This window comes from Gigantopelta aegis, chromosome 6 (genome assembly GCF_016097555.1).
Source record: "Gigantopelta aegis isolate Gae_Host chromosome 6, Gae_host_genome, whole genome shotgun sequence".
NCBI lineage: Eukaryota > Metazoa > Mollusca > Gastropoda > Neomphalida > Peltospiridae > Gigantopelta > Gigantopelta aegis.
The window spans coordinates 72,047,013-72,069,709 of NC_054704.1; the positions used below are offsets into that span (position 1 = coordinate 72,047,013).

A 22,697-nucleotide genomic window follows, 5' to 3' on the forward strand; every position below is an offset into this window, starting at 1 on the left:
ACACACACACACACACACACACACATATATATATATATATGGAATAACTGGTTACTGTCTTAAGATATCTGACTGTCTTTAGATATGGGCTTTATAATAATAACAATAACAATAATAATAATAATAATAATAATAATAATAATAATAACACAACAAAAAAAAATTCAGTACATCTCATGGTAGCGCATAATTTGGAGAAGGGGTGTCTAAGAATTGCGAAACGTCATTAAATCGGTTGGAAAGAGAGCAGCTCTGGAACCTTTGGGCATTATACAATAATGTACACTTTACCTTTTATTCTGTCACAGAAATGTTCTGTCATGACACAACACAACACAACATTTCACGTGTAAAATTATTTGGTTCTAATTCACGCAGAAAATTATGGAATATGAATAACCGTAAAGACTTTTTTAAAATATATATTCAAATATACAATGTATATAAAAAGTCTTTACCGTTATCCATATTCCGTAATTTTCTGCGTGAAATAGAACCAAATAATATATGTATGTATGTATGTATGTATGTATTTATGCATGTATGTATGTGTGTATGTGTGTATGTGTGTGTGTCCCCCCCCCCACCCCCAACATACTTTCTGGCACCTTCCTACGCCCGTGATTAATGTGTGTGCGCCACCCCCATCCAACATTTTTTTGCACTTTCCTACGCCCGTGATATATATTTCTTTTAAATGACTGTATTATATATATATATATATATATATATATTATTATTATTATTATTATTATTATTATTATTATTATTATTATTATTGGTTTTCATCGCCATTTACTAGCCTTGTTTTGTACATCTGCATTGGTTATTATCAGATAAAATCCCAAATTGACGTTTTAAAAAAAAAATAATTATTAGATTAATTGATAGAATAAACACCAAGGGATTATGAATCTATTAAAACATGATGTTGCATCAATACTTTATGGAATAAAAGAAAATTTTGAGCAAATATGAATGACCTCCCTTACGGTATTGACAAAATTACTTGAACCTGTATATAACGGCTACTCGATCGACCTGGCAAAAGTGGCTGTTATGGACAGGTAACTGTTATATACATATAAATAAAAACACACACAGAGATAGAGAGAGAGAGAGAGAGAGAGAGAGAGAGAGAGAGAGAGAGAGAGAGAGAGAGAGAGAGAGAGAGAGCATAAATGGAACACACACATACATACATATATATATATATATATATATATATATATATATATATATATATATATATATATATATATATATATATATGTAAGTTCGCCTTGAAAGATATCACACACACACACACACACACACACACACACACACACATATATATATATATATATATATATGGAATAACTGGTTACTGTCTTAAGATATCTGACTGTCTTTAGATATGGGCTTTATAATAATAACAATAACAATAATAATAATAATAATAATAATAATAATAATAATAATAACACAAAAAAAAAAAAATTCAGTACATCTCATGGTAGCGCATAATTTGGAGAAGGGGTGTCTAAGAATTGCGAAACGTCATTAAATCGGTTGGAAAGAGAGCAGCTCTGGAACCTTTGGGCATTATACAATAATGTACACTTTACCTTTTATTCTGTCACAGAAATGTTCTGTCATGACACAACACAACACAACATTTCACAGATTAAAGATGGAATAATTTCTAACATGTTTTTTGTGGGTGTGTTTTGCGTTCTATCTATCTATCTATCTATCTATCTATCTATATGTGTACATTGTCCTGCACTATTGATATGTTAAAAGCTTTTGCAGCTGGCCCTATGTGTATGTTCATCAGGGCCTGCGAAGTGTATTTGAAACAGGGTGGGAGGGGGGCAATATCAGTGCGATGGTTCGGGGTGGAAATATGAGTGCCTTGGAAGTTTGAACCTATCCCCTGAGAAATGTTTTAATACAAGACTCTTGAACACAATCACAGGGAATAGTCATTCTGTTCGCTTCCCTTCTGTTGATCTACACTGTCAACAGCCTTCTTTGCGCTTACACGATGCCCTACTTTGCAGTAATTATATTTTGCGCTCAGATCGTTGACTGTCGTACAGAATTCCACAAATACAATTACAATGGACGCCGCCATCTTTGTCACTTAACACAGAAGAAGTTATATACACGCGGGCCGTGTATATAGCTTCGGCTAATGAGGGCTGGCTTTCTAAACGGCGGTCGTATTTTAATGTACGTAGCTGCATGCATGTCGTATACGATGTTCACTGTCTAAAATATCAGCTTATTATTACGAAACGTGTCACATACTATTCCAACTGTCCAACACATCAACTTGTTATTTCGAAATAGGTCATATAATATGTCTACTGTCCAGCTGGATATTACGAAACGTGTCGCATACTGTGTCATCTGTCTAACGCATCAACTTGTTATTACGAACCATATCGAATTCTATGTCCACTGTCTAACGTAGCAGCTGGTTATTACGAACCATATCGCATTCTATGTCCACTGTCTAACGTAGCAGCTGGTTATTACGATCCATATCGCATTCTATGTCCACTGTCTAACGTAGCAGATGGTTATTACGAACCATATCGCAACCTATGTCCACTGTCTAACGTAGCAGCTGGTTATTACGAACCATATCGCATTCTATGTCAACTGTGTAATGTATAAGCTGGTTATTACGAACCATATCGCATTCTATGTCTTCTGTCTAATGTAGCAGCTGGTTATTACGAACCATATCGCATTCTATGTCCACTGTCTAACGTAGTAGCTGGTTATTACGAACCATATCGCATTCTATGTTCACTGTCTAACGTAGCAGCTGGTTATTACGAACCTTATCGCATATTATGTCAACTGTCTAATGTATAAGCTGGTTATTACAAAATATGTTGCATAATATGTCACCTGTCTAATTCTGTATAAGCTTGTTATTATGAAACATGTCGCATACTATATCACCTGTCTAATGTATCAACTGGTTATTACAAAACATGTCACATACGCTGTTACCTGTCTAACGCATCAACCTGTTATTGCGAAACGTCATGCAATATGTCCACTGTCTAACGTATCATCTGGTTATTACGAATTATGTCGCATACTATGTCAACAGTATAATGTATAAGCTTGTTATTATGAAATATGTCACATTCTATGTCCACTGTATAATGTATAAGGTTGTTATTACGAAACATGTCACATTCTATGTCCCACACTTATTCTGACCATCGGCTATGACCCTCTGGTGTGGTATAATAAACAAAACATGGTTGCTGTTCAAAATATGACGGGTTTATTTTGATAGCAACTTTGTAAGCATGGATCATCATCTACAACATCTATTGTTTATTGTGACGGAACATGCTCTTATCTTTTCGCCTGTGGCGATGTTAATTGTTTTAGAGGGTCGTGTGCACTTGGTTACGTAATACCTCCGCACGACCGTACCCCTTAATACACACTTAGACCAGGTGTGGAGGCCATGTGGCCAGTAGTTACGTAATACCTCAGATATTGCGGTTTACGACCGGGTATTTTTAGCGAACCGGCGACAGTAAGTCTGGCCATCTAAGGAAATATACCGTCTCTGGGAGTTGTGGGAATATCACATGACAGGTGAGGTACCGCGTTGTGCCCCAGGCGATATTCGTTGTCTCTGAGAATTTTGAATAAATAGCTAGGATTTTAGATATATCGGGGAGAAACATAGGAAGGCTCCCGGGGAACGTTTGTCCGTCTGGACTGGTAAATATATTTTTCTGCTCTGTTGTATAACCTTGATGTGATTGATGTGACTTTAAATATTTTAATACTGTATTATACAAATATTATTTAGACAGTGTTTCCGGTAATCTGACGAAGTAAATTGTAGGCTTCACTGTTCTAAAATATTAAAGCTAGCCGGTCATCCTAGAGGACCTAGGTACACTGTAGGTTATTGTCTTTATTGTGATATGTACCAGTATTAATTCTGTATTACAAGGTTACTGAATGAGTAATTAAAGGTTAATTAAAAACTAACCAGTTAGGAATAGAGTTGTAATTCCTTATTAATTAAGTTCCCCTGGCAGCGTTTCTCAATTATCACACGTGTGAGTGTTGTATCACGGTGAAGTGATTAGAATATTGTGTAAACTAGACACCTAGTGATTAACTAATTAAGTGATTAGCTTTGGGTTGTTATTATATTGTTGTTGTTAATTAACTACTGCGGCAAGTACATTTGTCAGCGTAGTGTTAATACAAATTCCAAAGTGTATTGTGTTTTGTTGTGTTTTCTAGTGAACTAAACGTGCTACATATATATACTTTATATAAGATCTTATCTCTGATCATACCTAGAGCCGAGCTACTCGGGTATTGGACTGCCCGATATCTAATAGATATACAGTTAGGAGAGATATTTGGATAATCGTGTTTTATTCAGTTACGGGTATTATAGGATCCCCGTGACATTTATAACGAAAGGTTGCGACCTGTTACATAGGAAATGGATGTCAGGGCATACGTCTAGGGATTATTATACACGCTTTTAGATGCATTGCAGGTTATTTTAAATATGTTTTTTTATTCCATTTACAAATCAGGCGAGCGGGGGGGGGGAATGCATACTCACAAAGACAAACAGACAGAGAGAAAGAAAAAGAAAGAAAGGAAAAAGAAAAGTAAGAAAGAAGGAAACTAGATTTTAAACACAACCTACATTTCTCGGATCAACCACTTTTGGGAAAATAGTTGCCTATTCTAAAATGAAGGACAATGCATGTATATTACTTGAATATCCGCCAGGTGTTCCGAGATGTGTGTTATGGTGCAACGTAGCTCACAAATACTCGTCAGGACTAGAGATATCTTTGCACCACTGTAGAAACTCTTTCGATAGTTTAGTCTTAACAACAAACTGTACAAAATCCCTGGAAAACACCCCATACGCACTTCCCTTCACAATGGTGATGTTATACGGGATTTCTCCTTCAGTTCACGGGTGCCAAGTAGCAAGCTTCTACCCGAATTACTGGAGACATACTCCTGCTTATACTGATAGCGAATTGGCAACATCCTTTTGCCTGTGATGCCTTCAATGTCGTTGGAGCCATTGTAAATTTTCAATATCTTTACGAGTTCTATATTAGTTTTCAAGGGATATTCTTGTCGAGGAAGGTTAATCATGTACTTCCATTTCTGTGTCTTGGAAAGTAGGTCCTCCATGCAATTGATGTCGGCGCGCAGACGAGAGAAACCCCCATAGGTGACGTACTCTGACCTTGAGGCAAGGAAGACATTATTGAAGCAAGCAGCTAAGGATTTTGCCGCACTTCGAATATCATTGCCAGAGTACGTGTCCAAATGTAGACAGTACAGGTTCTGGGGTCGATAGATCGCTTTAAGTAGCATGTTAACCTGAGCTATGTCCGTGTGAAACACGATGCTGTAGGCTATAGGGAAGTTGGTCTCTGGTGACGATCACTGGTGTTGATGATTCTCCCAACATTTTGGTCACGGACTCGCCGCTTTGGTTCCCATCTGACGTACACCAGCGTGATGGTCATATAACTGGCCACCATGACCTCGATAATGAGGAATATGGTGATTACTCTGAGTTCCATTCGTGCAACTCCCTCAGATCTGTATTTTCTTACTTAAAGTAACCATAATTCATATTTCCTTAAATGCAAAGGACGAAAAATGCCCCACACACAGACAGAGAGAGAGAGAGAGAGAGAGAGAGAGAGAGAGAGAGAGAGAGAGAGAGAGAGAGAGAGAGAGAGAGAGAGAGAGAGAGAGAGAGAGAGAGAGAGAGAGAGAGAAAACCACGCTGAGCGCTGGTTGCGATTATATACTTATTTTAACTATTTATCTAAAATATTATTAGATGATGTGGACGTGAAATATTGTGAAATTAGTCCCATATTTTAGCTACAATATAATTCTGATACATAATTTATATTTAAATAGGGTGGGTTTAAAATGAAGTCTAAAGTATGTATACACTTGACCTGGTATGTACTATTATGTCTACGGGATATACAAATTAATATATCTTTATTTCCAATTAAATAACAATAACAAGGCACCATGCCCCAACATTTCCTTCCCCAACATATCTAATTATTATTGGTAGTAAAATTGTATAATTTAAAGGGACATTCCTGAGTTTGCTGCAATTTTAAAAATGTTATCGACTAACAGAGACTTTTTGACGACTGTAATTACATATCAAATATATTTTTCTGCATACAATATTAGTGGCTATATCTTAAACGTGTTAGTGATCGTTCTAGTATTTGTACAAGGTTAAATTTCATTTTATTTCCTAAAAAAGATTTTTTCGTACGTACGAAATTATCTGAAGACAAAATCCAGTTTGGACTTCTTATAAATATTAATACGACCAGAAACACATTGAATATACAGACACTGATGTTCCAAACAAGAAATTATATTTAATATGTAAGTTTAATCGTAGAAATATTTTATTAGTTGGAAACATCATGCAATGCAGCAAACTCGGGAATGTTCCTTTAAAGTAGGGCTCATGAATTTTTAATTGTGGCTAGTAAATTTTTAAAATAACTATTAATGAATGCATGAATGTTTAACGACACCCCAGCACGAAAAATACATCGGCTATTGGGTGTCGAACTATGGTAAATGGAAAACATGAAGTGATGATCAACATCAATATAAAAATTCAGTAGTCAAATAAAAACACGCAGTGTAAAGACCTGTGCAAAAAATATAAATATCACAGTTATATAAAATTAAAATATAGAATAAAAGTCAGTATCACGTAACAATTGTATGATAAGTTCTGGATGGAATCGAAATGATTCCATCACATTATGTTGGCCAAATAAATCTTTTCGAGTTGTTGACAAATGCTTACACTCTACCAAAATGTGTCGTACCGCCAGACGACAATGACAATGCTCACACTGAGGTGGAGGATCTTTCTTCATGATAAATGAATGGGTCAAGTAAGTATGCCCGATGCGGGCACGACACAATACTACCTCATCCTTCCGGCACTGTCTATAGGAGAACTGCCACTCTCCCAAGACAGGCTTGATGGCATGAAGCTTGTTCGTAACCGCACCGTCCCAATCATGTTGCCAAGTCGAAAAGATAAATTTGTTAATACTATATTTAAAATTAGTATACGGTACACCAACCCTGGCATAAGACAAATCCAAAGCAGACTTTGCAGCAGAATCTGCCTTTTCATTACCCCTGATACCAACATGGCTGGGCACCTAACAAAATACAACATCTTTATTGGCAATAGATAAAAAGACACACTTTCGTATCACCATCCCAATTAAGGGATGGTCCAGTTTCACATTGCGTAAAGCCTGGAGACACGAAAGTGAGTCGGTAAAAATAATAAATTTGAATACAATTGAATCTTTGATTTCTTCTAAGGCTTTAATGACTGCCCAAACTTCAGCACAAAAGATCGATGCTGAGTCAGGCAGTCTCATGGAGAGTATTGTGTCTGATGGAAAAAAATGTAGCACAAGCCACAGAATTCCCATCCCGTGATCCGTCGGTATACACAGGAATGTAATCACGGTACTTGTCTTGAATTTCCATGAAAAACTGTTTATAAACAACAGCATCTGTACGATCTTTCTTCAGATGCGAAAGATCAAACACAATTTTAGGTGGTGTAATACACCAAGGTGGTGAAACAATATATGAAGGAGTTTCCAAAGTGTCAGTTAAATCAATGTTGGAAAGCGATAAAAAAAAACGCTGAATGCGAAGACCAAATGTACGAATAGCATTTGGCCTTGCATCAAACAACTTCATATATTTGTTATCAAACACCGCATCATGTGTTGGATATTTCGGTAATGATTTAATCTTGGTAGCATACTGCAGAGAAAGCTTTGCACGCCTAGCACCCAAACAGGATTCGTGTGCATAAACGTACAAGCTCTCTACAGGAGATGTTCTAAATGCACCAAGACAAAGCCTAAGTCCCTGGTTGTGTATAGGATCTAGCATCTGCAAGTAAGACTTGCGTGCTGACCCATACACAATGTATCCATAATCAATGTTTGGTCTAACTAAATATCTATACAAACGGAGCATAACCTTTCGGTCTGCTCCCCATTCCGTATTACCAATAACTTTGAAAATATAGAGAGCTTTTAAGCCCTTCTTTTTAACATATTTGAGATGGGGCACAAAAACAGTATTTATTGCAAATAAAACAATTTATGGCAAATGCACCATTCAACCTGTCAATTACACTTGAGAAAAATCCGCATTTTAGCACGTTAATGAAACAGTCCGCATTTTGTTACCAACTTGGAATAATGTTATATGGGGTGATCTCCCCTGGCAATTCCTCTCGCCAGGACTAGGCTAACAAGTGAACATTTAAATTTTAAACCACGAAACCAGCGATTATTAAGAAGAATTTAGTCAAGAATTTGGCTACAGGTGGTAAATTACTTAACGCAATGCCGAAAATATTGATTTTGGGGAGTTCTTACGTGCGGCGAATGCAGACATACGTTCAAAAACACAACAATTTTGTCAATTTTAATTTGGACGCTACCGTAGAAATGTTCGGAATTAGCGGTGGACGCGTGGGCAGTCGATTTCATATCGCTATGATGGAACAGAAAATTAATATGTTTCTCCCTGATCATATAATTGTGCAGTTAGCCGGCAACGATTTAGATGCACCAAATGCAGATGCTGAACTAGCACAAGAGATAATACTACGTCTTGTGGTTGTATTCGATACTTTAAAACGGCGGTACGGAATAAATAGTGACACTTCTACAGTTGCTCCCACGATTCAAAACGAGGAATATTTCGTCAGAGCGCTATAACAACCTTGTTGTTTGCGCTAATGTTGCTTTAAAAAGCGAATTAAAGGAACATACCACTATGTTTTATTGGAACTTAAAAGGAATGAAGCACAGTGTTATTCCAGTTTTCTCTGATGGTGTTCATTTCAATGATCATGGGTTCTTGAAATATTTCAGAAACATTCGGGGGGCCATCATACAAGGACTGTAGAATTAGCCAACTGAGCAACAATTAAGCTACAAGATCAGTAATGGTTGGATTACTAATGGACACATTTCAATTGCAGACCTATCATAAGAATAATAATGAGTTATTACGACACAATCCTTGATTTTATATATAAATGCACAGACGGGAATTGCTGTGTTGTATTATTTTATATAAAAAATGAAGGCACTTCTGGTCATCCACTTGTTGATTGTTTATATATAAATTGTGGTATACACGTATAAGAAGAAAGCATAGAGTGGAAACACTTTTTAGTTTTGTTCTTAATAAAAAGTGTAGAGGTAGTTTAAACTGCCACTCAGTTCTGAATTTATATATAAATGCACAGATGGAAATTACGGTGTTGTATTAGTTTATATATAAAATGACGGCGCAGATTGAAGTGTGTAGATTGGAATTGCTGCACATTAGTTTTAATTTATATGTTAATACACAGAGGGGAATTGCTGTGTTATACATGTCATGATGAAATAAAAGCACAGAATGGAATAGCTGTGCACATGCATGTTAGAACAAATTTTATATATAAATGCACAAATGGGAATTGCTGTGTTGTATTATTTGATATATAAAATAAGATAATAATAATTTTATATATAAATGCACAAATGGGAATTGCTGTGTTGTATTATTTTATATATAAAATAAGGTAATAATAATTTTATATATAAGTGCACAGATGGGAATTGCTGTGTTGTATTATTTTATATATAAAATAAGGTAGGAATTTCAATGGTGGTTAATTGAATATTACTCTATCATCATAACAGTTAGAATAATAATAATAATCTCATATCAATGTCTTGATATATCCTAGTTTTATTCTTATTAGGTCAAGATGGCTGACAGGGAAGGACCTCCTATTAAAAAATCGAAAAGACTGCTAAATAAGCGTACGAAAAAGACCCCAGGTGCGGTGGAGGGATTAGCAAACTCAACAGTGACAGTAGGAGCAACGGTCACGCCACAGCAAGCCCACATAGAGCCAGACTGTAATAGCACTGCAGGGGTATCTGCGCAGTCTATTACCGAGCAGATAAATCAGGGTATCCAAGTGGCCATACCAACTATTACGGAGGCAGTACTTAATGCCCTACAACACACAGGTACTCGTCCAGTGCCTCTTGCAAGAGACGAACACGTGACGCCTTCGATACAAAATCTTACACCACTTTTGGGTGACCTGGTCAATCCCGAAAGCAGTCCAGATTCAGGTACGCAACATTTTGAGCTGACAAGTGTAAGTAAGCCTCTTGATTTAGGGATTGATGCCAAACTAAAGGCAAAAATTTGGGCCAATGAATACATTGATTTGGGATTGTTGATCAACAAAAGTTGTACAAGTCAGCAATTTTCACTCGTAGAAAAGCAGGGACAAATGGTATTTGTAAAACAATCAATCCCCCATTTCAGATTTGAGTCTGTAACACAGTGGCTGTCTGCTTTCCATACATATGTAGGTATTTACTGCCAAAAGTATCCTTTTGAAGCCTGCCATCTCATGAAGTATGCCTTAACTATTCAAACCTTGGCAAAGCAGGCTACAGATTATGCAGCCTTAAGTTATGACAAACACTTCAGACAGTGGAGGGAAACCAACCCTGGTCAGCTTCCTTGGGATCAGATAAATATGGAACTCTACCAAGAAGCATTAGCCAATGGCATAAGTGCAAAATTACGGGGTGGTCATCCATTTCGGAATTTTCGTGATCCCAAAAATGCACACAGTTCCATCACCAGCACACGCGTTTGCTACACTTACAACAATACCGGTAAGTGTAACAGGGGCAAACACTGCAATTTTACACACAGCTGTCAAAAATGTGGGGAAAATACCCCAAAAAGTGGTGTTTCAAAAGTTCAGGAACAGCCCAAAATGAAAATGGGGAAAAAGCCAAGTCCAACACCAGGAAGCAGTAGTTATTGAGAGCAACCAGATTGTTACTCCAGTAAAACTTGACAGGTTGAACTACTGGCTTAATGGGTATCCAAAAGATAAAAAAGATTTCCTTATGTTGGGTTTCCAGTTCGGTTTTAATATTCCCTATTTGGGGAGCCGTCGGCATAGAATGTCCAAAAATTTGAAGTCTGCAATGGAAAATTTACCTGTATTAAAGCAGAAAATAAATACAGAAATTGAACTCGGTAGAGTGGAAGGTCCATTTTCAAATATTCCTTTTCCGACCCTTCAGGTCTCACCTCTGGGTTTAATCCCCAAAAAACAGCAGAATGAATACAGGGTGATACATCATATCTCGTTTCCAGTAGGTCACTCAATAAATGATGGCATTCCCCAAAGTGAATGTTCAGTGCATTACCAAACTATTGATGACGCAGTTGTACTGATAAAACAAGCGGGAAAAGGGTACCTTTTGTCAAAAACCGACATTGAAAATGCCTTCCGGATTATCCCCATCAACCCCACAGATTATGACCACCTCGGGTTTTCAATAGACGGACAATTTTACTATGATAAGACCCTTCCAATGGGTCTTAGCTACTCTTGCCAACTATTTGAGCAATTTAGCTCAGCTTTACAGTGGATAGTGGAACACAAACTGTCCCCTTATCCATGTGTTCATGTATTAGATGACTTTCTATTTGTGGGGCCCACAGAAAGCAACAAGTGTCAGAAAAGTTTGGAAGCCTTCATCAATTTGGCGCAAGATATCGGGGTCCCAATTAAATCAGAAAAAGCAGTATATCCAACCACTACTATTACATTTCTAGGTCTGGAACTGGATACCATTGCTATGGAATTACGACTCCCGCAAGAAAAAATTGATAAACTGAAATTCACCTTGGCAGTTTTTAAAGCTAAGAAAAAGGCTACTTTGCAGGAATTGCAATCACTAATTGGGTTACTAAATTTTGCGTGCACAGTTGTTTCTCCAGGCCGACCCTTTTTAAGACGCATAATTGATCTTACAATTGGATTAAAGAAACCATACCATAAAAGACGAATAAACAAAGAGGCCAGAGCAGATCTGCAGGCATGGTCATCGTTCATTCAGGTTTTCAACGGGAAAGCATTATTTCTGAGTGACATTTGGGAATCATCGGTCACGCTGTCTTTATACACTGATGCAAGCGATCTGGGATTTGGAGGGCTATTCCATAAAAAATGGTTCAGTGGACCAGGGTTAGAGAAGTGGTTGTCTTATCATATAACGGTTAGACAGATGTTTCCTATAGTGGTAGCAGTTGAATTATGGGCTTTCCAGTTGAGAGACAAATGTGTCACATTTCATTCCGACAACCAGGCCGTGGTACATATAATTAACAAGCAAACATCTAAAGATCCCACTATCATGAAGTTAATGCGTAGGCTCATTTTGCAATTGTTACAGTTTAACATTATGTTCAAAGCACATCACATTGCAGGAGTAAAAAATGTAGCCGCGGATCATCTTTCTCGATTACAGGTGGCGCAGTTCAGGTGCAGGTTCCCACATATGAACGAGCATCCCACCCGGGTCCCGGACATCATGTTGGCCATTTAAAACATTTGGCATCAAATTTGTTACAAGCTTCACTCTCACCTTCATCTCAAACTGCTTACAGGCATGTTTTTGTGGTGTTTGTTGTGAAATTAATTGTTTCAAAGAGCACGATCCTTTAAAATTAAATTTCAATGTTTCACCGTGGTCAGCTATGTTGAAACTTGATGTTTACCTTTTTATTTCTTCCATGATTTGAAGTAATTAACGTGTAGATGGACAGGCCAATGTCCGTGATTAAATTATGTATCATTATAGTTCAGTAAATACTTAACTGAATATTAATATTTGAGTTATTTCATAAAAAACTTAGTATTTCTTGCTAAATGTCGTCTGCTTTGCGAGCGGAAATGCACGAGACGAACTATTTCCGGTTTGCTGTAAAGCACTGTTGGTTAATAGACCGGAACCGTAGTGTTATTGCTTAACCTGTGAAAACGATGTTGTTGTTTTGATTAATGTTATGGATTATAAATAATATTGATATTAGAAATATATGCTTAAATATTCGCTGATTTATGTATCCGTTGTGTATTGTAAGACCATATTGTATTTTTCTCAAGAGTATATTTGACGTCATACTTGAGATTCAAAAAAGACCAGTGACGTCAATGTTGGGGTATAAATAGAACTGTTACGTCAGTTGTAAACAGTTGGATCCAAATTTTGACAACTATCAGCTGATCGAGCTAAACTTCGCAGTTATAACGTTTCACTGAATATTTTTCTTACATTTTGGACAGCATTGAGAGGTAAATAGACGATTGTCTTTAGCTTCCTTTGCAATCTTTCTAAATTAATAGGTTATCCAATTTAAATTACTTTAAAGTAGTTTTGGGATCCAACTCAATAATTACTCTTTCTTGTTTATTAAATTTAGGATAGATAATTAATTAACTGGTCATTGAGAGCATCTTGAGATAATGGGCGATTGTCTAGTCTCCTGGTGTTGTTAGTCAGTCACTGTGAACATTCAATGGATAATGGGCGATTGCCTAGTCTTTTGGTTGTTTAAATAAATATCTGTAAGTGTATGTAAGTGTATATAATATTAACTGTAGTTAAATATTGTAGTTCTTTTGTGTATAACTCTTTAATTAACTGGTCATTGAGAGCATCTTGAGATAATGGGCGATTGTCTAGTCTCCTGGTGTTGTTAGTCGGTCACTGTGAACATTCAATGGATAATGGGCGACTGCCTAGTCTTTTGGCTGTTTAAATAAATATAGATTTTTAACTGTGATACTTGTAATTGACATCACTGGTTAACTATATGTTTTCAATAGTTTAGTGTTAATAGTATTCTTAGTTCATAACTTTGGTTGATATCTGCATAATATTTCATGTATAAAATTCCTGTGTTTTCAATGCAATAACAACCCGTCTTTAAAGTGACATCTTGTTGTCTTGTTCATTTTAACTATTATTTATGTGGTAAACGCCTTCATGGTCACGCGTGCGTTCGAGCGTGCGGCACGCACTCCTCGTCGCTTACCCAGTACGTAGGTCCAGAGTAGTTGTATGACACACGGGCACACCACTCGCACGCACGAAATTCTTCCACAGTGTTCAAGCAGTTTATGAGAGAATTTTTCCCTCATAGGGCAGTTTTTCCCTCCTCGCTGGAAACACTGACATTATTTATTGCCAACTGCTATCATAAAGAGTTGGCTGTATCCACAGTTTCAACTTATATTTCTGCATTGGGTTATATGCACAAACTAGGGGGATTCCCAGATAACACACAACATTTCATTGTATGCAAAACCTTGCAAGGATTTTCCAAACTAGATTCATCGGGTGACTCCCGTCTTCCCATTACACCACACATACTGAAAAAGTTAGTGTCTTCCTTAGAACACACATGCAAGTCACAATTTATTAAATACATGATACGAGCAATGTATCTTTTGGCTTTTCACGCATTCCTGCGGGTAGGTGAAATCACCGGACAGGTTCCACCAAAAGGAAATTGTTTAACGCGGGCAGATATCAAATTCACTTTTAGTTCATCATCAGTACCCCAAAAAATAGAAATTCACATGCAGAAATTTAAACACAGTGCAGGGCAGCATCTCCCTATCCTTATATTGGACGAATGTACCACAACCCCTCAGTTCTGCCTAGTCAGGGCTATGTGGGAGTTTGTCGGAGTACGGAAACACCAAAGTATTTCGGAAGCTTTGTTTTCATTCATGGACAGTACTCCAGTAACACGACAGTGTTTCAGTAAACAGCTCCAACTCTCACTTGCATGGGCCGCGGACAGTTACAAAGGGCGTAGCTTCCGAATTGGCGCGGCTACTACAGCAGCAATGATGGGGGTTCCGGAAGAATAAAATCCAGTTGATGGGAAGGTGGCATTCCCAAGCATTTAAAAAGTACATTCGAATCCCTGTATTAAACCTTAATTGATAACTACATTACTAAAATTGTCGCACAACATTGGACACCATGGTGCTATGTTTAGAGGTCTGGGGACATGGGCCTTGATCGCTATATTCATATTACCATGTAATTATTTACTGTAGTCATAGGGATTTTAATAATCTGAGAATAGAGGTTTACAGCTCAATTGATAAACATGTTCAGGATGTTTAGGGATAGCAGAGCTACAGGCAGATGCTAGTAATTTTGTTTTCTGGGGACATGGGCCTCGATGACAAATTACTTGCTGTAGGGCTTCACTAGCTGATGTATAGTCACATAGTCGGATCCGTTCAATTTTATATTATTAGTTACAAACTAGAGTGACCTGGGGATATGGACCTCGGTCACATTTGTTGGAAATAGAGGTGCATAGGGCTCTATACAAGGAAAACCTGATACACTTATTTAATATCAGAGACAAATAATAGGAAAAGGTCATGGATGGGGGGGGGGGGGGGGGTGTTGTTTTACAACACTGTGGCGGTTTTTTGACCCCCATCTTTCATGGTTCAGCAAGAATTATTGTGAAAGTTTGTGAATAGCTGAATAATTTGTTACATTATCTGTCATTATTAGTAAATGGCCTTTTTCAATTCAGACAAGTGTTGGTATTTTTTGTTTAATTGTATGTATATGAAACGGAGCACAACCTTTTCCAGCATACTGACATAAAACAGTATTTATTGCAAATAAAACAATTTATGGCAAATGCACCATTCAACCTGTCAATTACACTTGAGAAAAATCCGCATTTTAGCACGTTAATGAAACAGTCCGCATTTTGTTACCAACTTGGAATAATGTTATATGGGGTGATCTCCCCTGGCAATTCCTCTCGCCAGGACTAGGCTAACAAGTGAACATTTAAATTTTAAACCACGAAACCAGCGATTATTAAGAAGAATTTACCATCCCTCCTCCCCCTAGTCAAAAACTGTTTTAATGGTAATATCATTGATGTATATGCGTAAATGTATAACTTATAGCAATGTATAACTGATAGCATTATTAGCTAGACTAGATGTTCATGTGTATAACTGGTAGCATTATTAACTAGACGAAACGTACAGTTATGATTATGCTTTAGTGAATGTGCATGGTAGCTGATGTAGATTTTTAACATTTAACTGGGTTGTATCAGATAGCTGAATTTATGTTACTTTAGACGTTGGGCGGTTTTTTGACCCCCATCTTTCATGGTTCAGCAAGAATTATTGTGAAAGTTTGTGAATAGCTGAATAATTTGTTACATTATCTGTCATTATTAGTAAATGGCCTTTTTCAATTCAGACAAGTGTTGGTATTTTTTGTTTAATTGTATGTATATGAAACGGAGCACAACCTTTTCCAGCATACTGACATAAAGATAGTTTCCTGTCAAATATAACCCCCAGAAATTTAGTCTCCTCCACAAATGGAATTGGATTTTTGTCCACAAACAACTGTGGATCTAAGTGGAGACTTCTTTTCTGGCAAATATGCATACAAACCATTTTCGCCTTTGAGAATCGAAAACCATTGTCAGTTGCCCATTGATGAAGTTTATTCAAACAAAGCTACAACTTACGTTCAATGATACTCATATTGGACGATCTGTAATAAATCTGAAAATCATCGACATATAACAAGCAATCTACACCAGGTGTTAAACACTGGGTGATGCTGATAATTTTCACAGAAAATAAAGTTACAGACAGGATACTACCTTGAGGCACACCCATCACCTGTGGGTGAATGTCAGACAAAGTTGACCCCACCCGGACTTTAAAAGATCTCTCTCTCTCTATCTCTCTCTTAAAAATTGAGATATAAAAACTGGAAGTCAACCTCTAAGGCCCATGTCATGGAGGTAATTTAAAATCCCATACTTCCATGCGGTATCGTAAGCTTTCTCCAAATCAAAAATCACTGAAACCAAGTGCTGATTGTGGATGAAAGCTTTCCTACAAAACGTTTCAAATCTAACAAGATGATCAACCATGCTACGTCTAGATCTAGCACGTTAGTAAGCAATTTATGGGATTCAAGATGCCAGACAAGTCTGAAGATATTCAAGGATTGAATATTTGGTACAATACTAAACTATTGAAACATAATAAACCATTTCTGTATAACAACTACATAAAGAAAGGTATTGTTTTCATAAATGATTTACTTGATAATGAAGGAAATATTTTAGATTTTGCAACTTTTAAAAACATATGATCTAAAGACAGACTTTTTAAATTACGCATCACTAGTTTATGCGGTAAAATCATTCTCATCCTCATTAAACAATATTAACAGTACAACATTTATTCTTAGTAAAATACCTATATTGCCATTTAAAATGAAACTAATGCTAATTGAGAATATTAGAAGTAAAGATATATACAATATTTTGAATAATAATAATGTAATACCAAAGGCACAAAAAAAGAAAGAAAAAAAAAGAAAAAAAAAAGTCTGCGATTGATCATTCGTTCCATGGTTTTACAAATGCAACTTGTCAAAGCGATAGGGCGATAACTAGTAGGATTAGTTGGAATGGGAATAGGAATGATAATTGCTTTCATCCAATCAGAAGGAAAGTCTCCAGAAATCCAAATGTTATTAAACATATTCAAAAGAACCATCAAAGATGATTCAGGTAAATGCTTTAATAACTGACAAGACCGACCTCGGTGGCGTCGTGGTAGGCCATCGGTCTACAGGCTGGTAGGTACTGGGTTCGGATCCCAGTCGAGGCATGGGATTTTTATTCCAGATACCGACTCCAAACCCTGAGTGAGTGCTCCGCAAGGCTCAATGGGTAGGTGTAAACCACTTGCACCGACCAGTGATCCATAACTGGTTCAAAAAGGCCATGGGTTGTGTTATCCTGTCTGTGGGAAGCGCAAATAAAAGATCCCTTGCTGCTAATCGGAAGAGTAGCCCATGTAGTGGCGACAGCGGGTTTCCTCTCAAAATCTGTGTGGTCCTTAACCATATGTCTGACGCTATATAACCGTAAATAAAATGTGTTGAGTGCGTCGTTAAATAAAACAGTTCTTTCTTTCTAATAACTGATAATGAATTTCATCTGGTCCTACTGATATATCATGGGCTCTACGAAGAGCATCCTGCAATTCCTCCATAGCAAAATGCCTGTTGTATACTTCAGCATTTTCAGATGAAAAATTAATGGACTGCTTTTCAGCTTTAGTTCTGACAGATGTAAAAACATCTGTATTGAAGGCAGAAGACGAATTATGAGAAAAGGTGTCTGCCAATGCATTGGCAATGTCACGATGAGACGTGACATCCGTATCATTAACAGACAAATGATGAACTGTATTACTGGATTCTTTACCTTTGATTTTACGTATCCTATTCCAGGCAGATTTCACTGATGTTTGTGAATTCAACTTGGAGACAAAAGTTCTCCAAGATGATTTCTTACTCTGTCTGATTTCGCTGCGAGCTTTAGCCTTAGCAATACGATAAGTATCCAGGTTATCCCCAGTAGGTTCACGTTTGAACCTCCCAATGAACCTGTTTCGCTCTTTAAGTGCATCCTTGCATGTATCAGTAAACCATGGTTTAGTGAAACGCTTTGGCACTGCCGAAGTCTTAGGAATAGTTTCATCTGCAATGTCCTTCAAGATGGAAGTGAACAAAGACATGGGATCATCAGCATCAGTAATGGCAAACTGTTGCAGACGAGTGCTGCACAGATGCTGAAACTGACCCTAGTTTGCTTTCGCCAACTTCCACCTTTGAACCGTTTCAAGTGATCATTCTCCAAAATAATGGGAAACTGGTCACTACCACAAGGGTCTGAACCAACTTTCCAGGAGAAATCAAGAAAAAGTGAAGGACTACAAAGGGTTAAGTGAAAGAACCACTTGCAGAATGAAATTATGTATGACTTTTGTCATTAAATAAAAGAAAGTAATTTTTGAGAATTAAGTCTTCCAATTGTTTTCCTCTAATATTTACATCCTCGCATCCCCACAAAGTGTGGTGACCATTAAAATCAAATTAAAATGAAGGGAGTAGGGAGCTGGTCAAGAAGACCTTGAAGATCCCTAGGATTAAAATTAAAATGATTACGAGGTGGCAAGTAAACTAAACACAGAGTAATAGTTTTATGAGCTGTAACCTTTACAGCTTGTAAATTGGTAGTTAATGTTACTGAACTCTGAGGAATGTTTTCATTAACAAGAATAGAAACACCCCCAGATGCTCTATTTTCAGTTTCTTTAAATTTATGATAGAGGTTAAATCCTCTCATGGTAATATGATCAGTATCCTTCAAGAAAGTTTCCTGAAGACACACTGCAAGAGGATTATGTTTTTTAATTAAAAGACTTAATTCATCAAAATTGGGCCTAAGCCCACGGCAGTTCCACTGTAGGCATTTATTTGCCATTTGGTGGAAGTATGGGCGTTATCTTAGGCTTTGGAGGTGGTCTTTGTGATCGGCAAGGATCTGGAGATGAAACCTCCATATCGTCATCACCGATATCAGCCAAAGTTTCGTACATGTTGCTGATCGGGACCGAACGTAGTTCAATCTTTTTCAGCCGACCTGAAAGTACTTCTTTTGAGTTCTTTGGGGATTTATTTGTCATTGCCTGTCTTAGGGAGACTAGTGCTCGACCTATTTGGGGGATTCTGAAAATCCAATGACAATTGGGTTTCAATTTCCTTAACTTTCTCTTTTTGTGCTGTTTGTTTACCTGTTTTTGAGTCTTCTCAATATCAGACAGTTTTTTGTACTTGGCTTCATCACAATGCCAGGTTAGATCTGTGTTGACTGCAACACTTTTAGTAGCGACTTTGGCAGCAGCTGCAGCTGCATAAGACTTGTCAACCACAGTGGGTGTTGCCGTCACCACCAACCTCCTGGCATCAATGAAGGATAGTTTCTTTTGGACTTTTACCTGCTGAACCTGTTTTTCCAGCTGCCACCGTGGATACTCGCGTGAGTATGCACAGTGGTTTTCCTTGCAGTTAAGATAGATAGCATCGTTTTTACATGTTTTGTGTCATGGTCAAAAAGACCACAACAAGCACATGTAAGTTTACCATGACATGTGTTCTGTCCATGACCAAACATCTGGCATTTGAAACAACGCATGGGATTTGGAATGAAAGGTTCAACAGGGATATTAAGGTAACCAGCTTTGACATATTGGGGAAGGGTAGGGATATTAAATGTGAGGATGCAAGTATTCGTCAGTAACAAGTTATTGTTGCAACGAACCTTTATCCTCCTCACGGCAGTAACACACAGTGAGCTAAGATTTTGACATATTTCTTCCTCACGGACTCCTTCCAGATCTTTGCTTCTGATCACTCCCTTTGATGAAGTGAGGGAGGTATGAGCAGTTACCTTAATTGCAACACTGCAAAAAAGTGTTGATTTAAGAGGCAGGCTGAGTGTTTTTCGGTTAAACACTCAGCCAGCAACCTATTCTTTATATTCTTAACAGATTTTGGCTTACCAGCCAAGCCAATAATTGCCTTTTGAATGGCAAAAGGAGAAAGTTTATTCAAGGCCCCGTCATCAGTGGAACCAATGACGAGAAACCTTGGCCAGTTTTGTGAAGAAATCACTTTGGATTTCTTCACATTTGTTCTTGATTTCATGGACTCCTCGTCCGAAGACAAGAAGTCCGAAACTTCGGTGTGGACCCTTATCAGGGTCCCATCAAAATGTGGAATCAAATGTTTGGTTTTATCCATATTTAATGAATGAAAGTTTCACCAACCATGCCCCCCCCCCCCCCCCCCCCCCACCACCACCGAGTCCAACAAGGGGACATGGTGCTGCGGATAACCAGCAGACAGCCATGCCAGGGATACATGGTTGATATACTTGGGCATTAAGAAAACAAACTCACCCAATTGACCCTAGCCAGTGCTCCAAGAACAACAAATGCATACGGTATATAAAACAAATTCTGCTCCTGACTAATGTAAACAAAACAAAGGTTGTATGCTCTCAGGCTTGGTGTGACCAGCCGATTGATTAGGTCGGGCCTACCTGATCACCCGTCTATTTGAACCCCGGGCCAAAGTGATGTATTGTCACAAGTCATACCCGCAGGTATGCCCCAACTCAATCGCCAGGATCCCATCATCCATCTTCACGGGTCGCACCTCACGGCAAACAAGGCGCCCTAAAAGGGGAGGTGTACTGTATTAGTCATTCTCAACGAGAATGTTTCACCCCTGCACCACGGTGAGGTTACAGTACTTGCAGGGTAAAATAACTAATCCCATGGCTACTGGAATTTATAAAAAGAAATTCTAGAAGCCCTCTATCATATGTGACATAATATATGGTTTAATATATATATATGATGTGATGCAATATCATATTATGAATGGATGAACGGATGAATGAATGAATAATGAATTAATGTTTAATGACACCCCAGCACAAAGAAGACATTGGGTGTCAAAGAAATGTAAATACACGAATGAAGTGATTAGATACATGATATGATATGGTATACGATATAAAATAATATATCCTGACGATGTCAACATTTAATTGACGAAACATTGAGATTTGAAATTTTACTTTTATTATAAAAAAACATATAACATGCTGTGATCTATATATGTTATATATAAAAAAAAAAGTATACATGTGTATGTTCCCTATAAATAGTCACAAAATCATAACTAACATAAAGATATCTATCATAATTATTAAGCGTGTAGAACATTTGCGATCATTGCCGCTTTTTAAACTCTGAAATCATACACTACTTACCAGTATTTGCTGAAAGTCATAATTTAGGCAAATCCCTCGTGTTTCTGGTCTTTTGGGAGCGTGTAGTGGCTCCGAATGCATTTTATAAGTAAGAGTAACCGAGGTCCATACGGCAATCAATATGCAATGTAATCATCTGAGTATATGTTTTGGCTTATAATCAAGATATCTATTGATTGAAAACACATTTTGTTGTACAAAGCACAAAAGAATTGGGCATAGGTTTGCTAATTTACAAGGCCGTCTTTATACATGCAATATACATGACAAATATATTATATCACTGAATATTTAAAGGGACATTCCTGAGTTTGCTGCGAATTTTTAAGATGTTATCCACTAACGGAGACTTTTTAACGATTGTAATTACATATAAAATATATTTTTCTGCATAACATATTAGTGGCTGTATATTAAACGTGTTTGTGATCGTTTTAATATTTGTACTAGGTTAAATTTCATTTTATTTCCTAAAATATTTTTTTCCGTACGTACGAAATTATTTGAAGACAAAATCCAGTTTGGGCTTCTTACAAATATTAAGACGACCAGAAACACATTGAATATACAGACACTTATATTCTAAACAAGAAAATATATTTTATATGTAAGTTTAATCGTAGAAATATTTTATTTGTCGGAAACATCTTACAATGCAGCAAACTCAGGAATGTCCCTTTAAACTACAGTCAACGATAACCGGAGGAAGGAAATATATTATATACAAACGAATATGAAAACAGAAAGAAAAGAAATAGTCGTGTAAGAGGATACATAAGTAGTATTTCATGTGAGGAAACAGTCATTATCACACTTATAAATAAACCGCATGCAATTTAAATTAAACTTTATTAATCAAAACCACAAATACATATTTATTTTTAATTAGCATCGTTTAAAGAGACATTCCTGAGTTTGCTGCATTGTAAGATGTTTCCGACAAATAAAATATT

At 37.1% G+C, this 22,697-nt stretch overlaps 1 protein-coding gene across 1 annotated transcript; it reads right to left on the bottom strand.

Annotated features, from left to right (window-relative positions):
• Positions 1–4,947: 4,947 nt before the first annotated feature.
• On the bottom strand, positions 4,948–5,400 carry LOC121374710 (beta-1,3-galactosyl-O-glycosyl-glycoprotein beta-1,6-N-acetylglucosaminyltransferase 4-like). Its single transcript, XM_041501816.1, has one exon. It carries the CDS (start codon positions 5,398–5,400, stop codon positions 4,948–4,950), a length of 453 nt encoding a protein of 150 aa, XP_041357750.1.
• Positions 5,401–22,697: the final 17,297 nt, after the last annotated feature.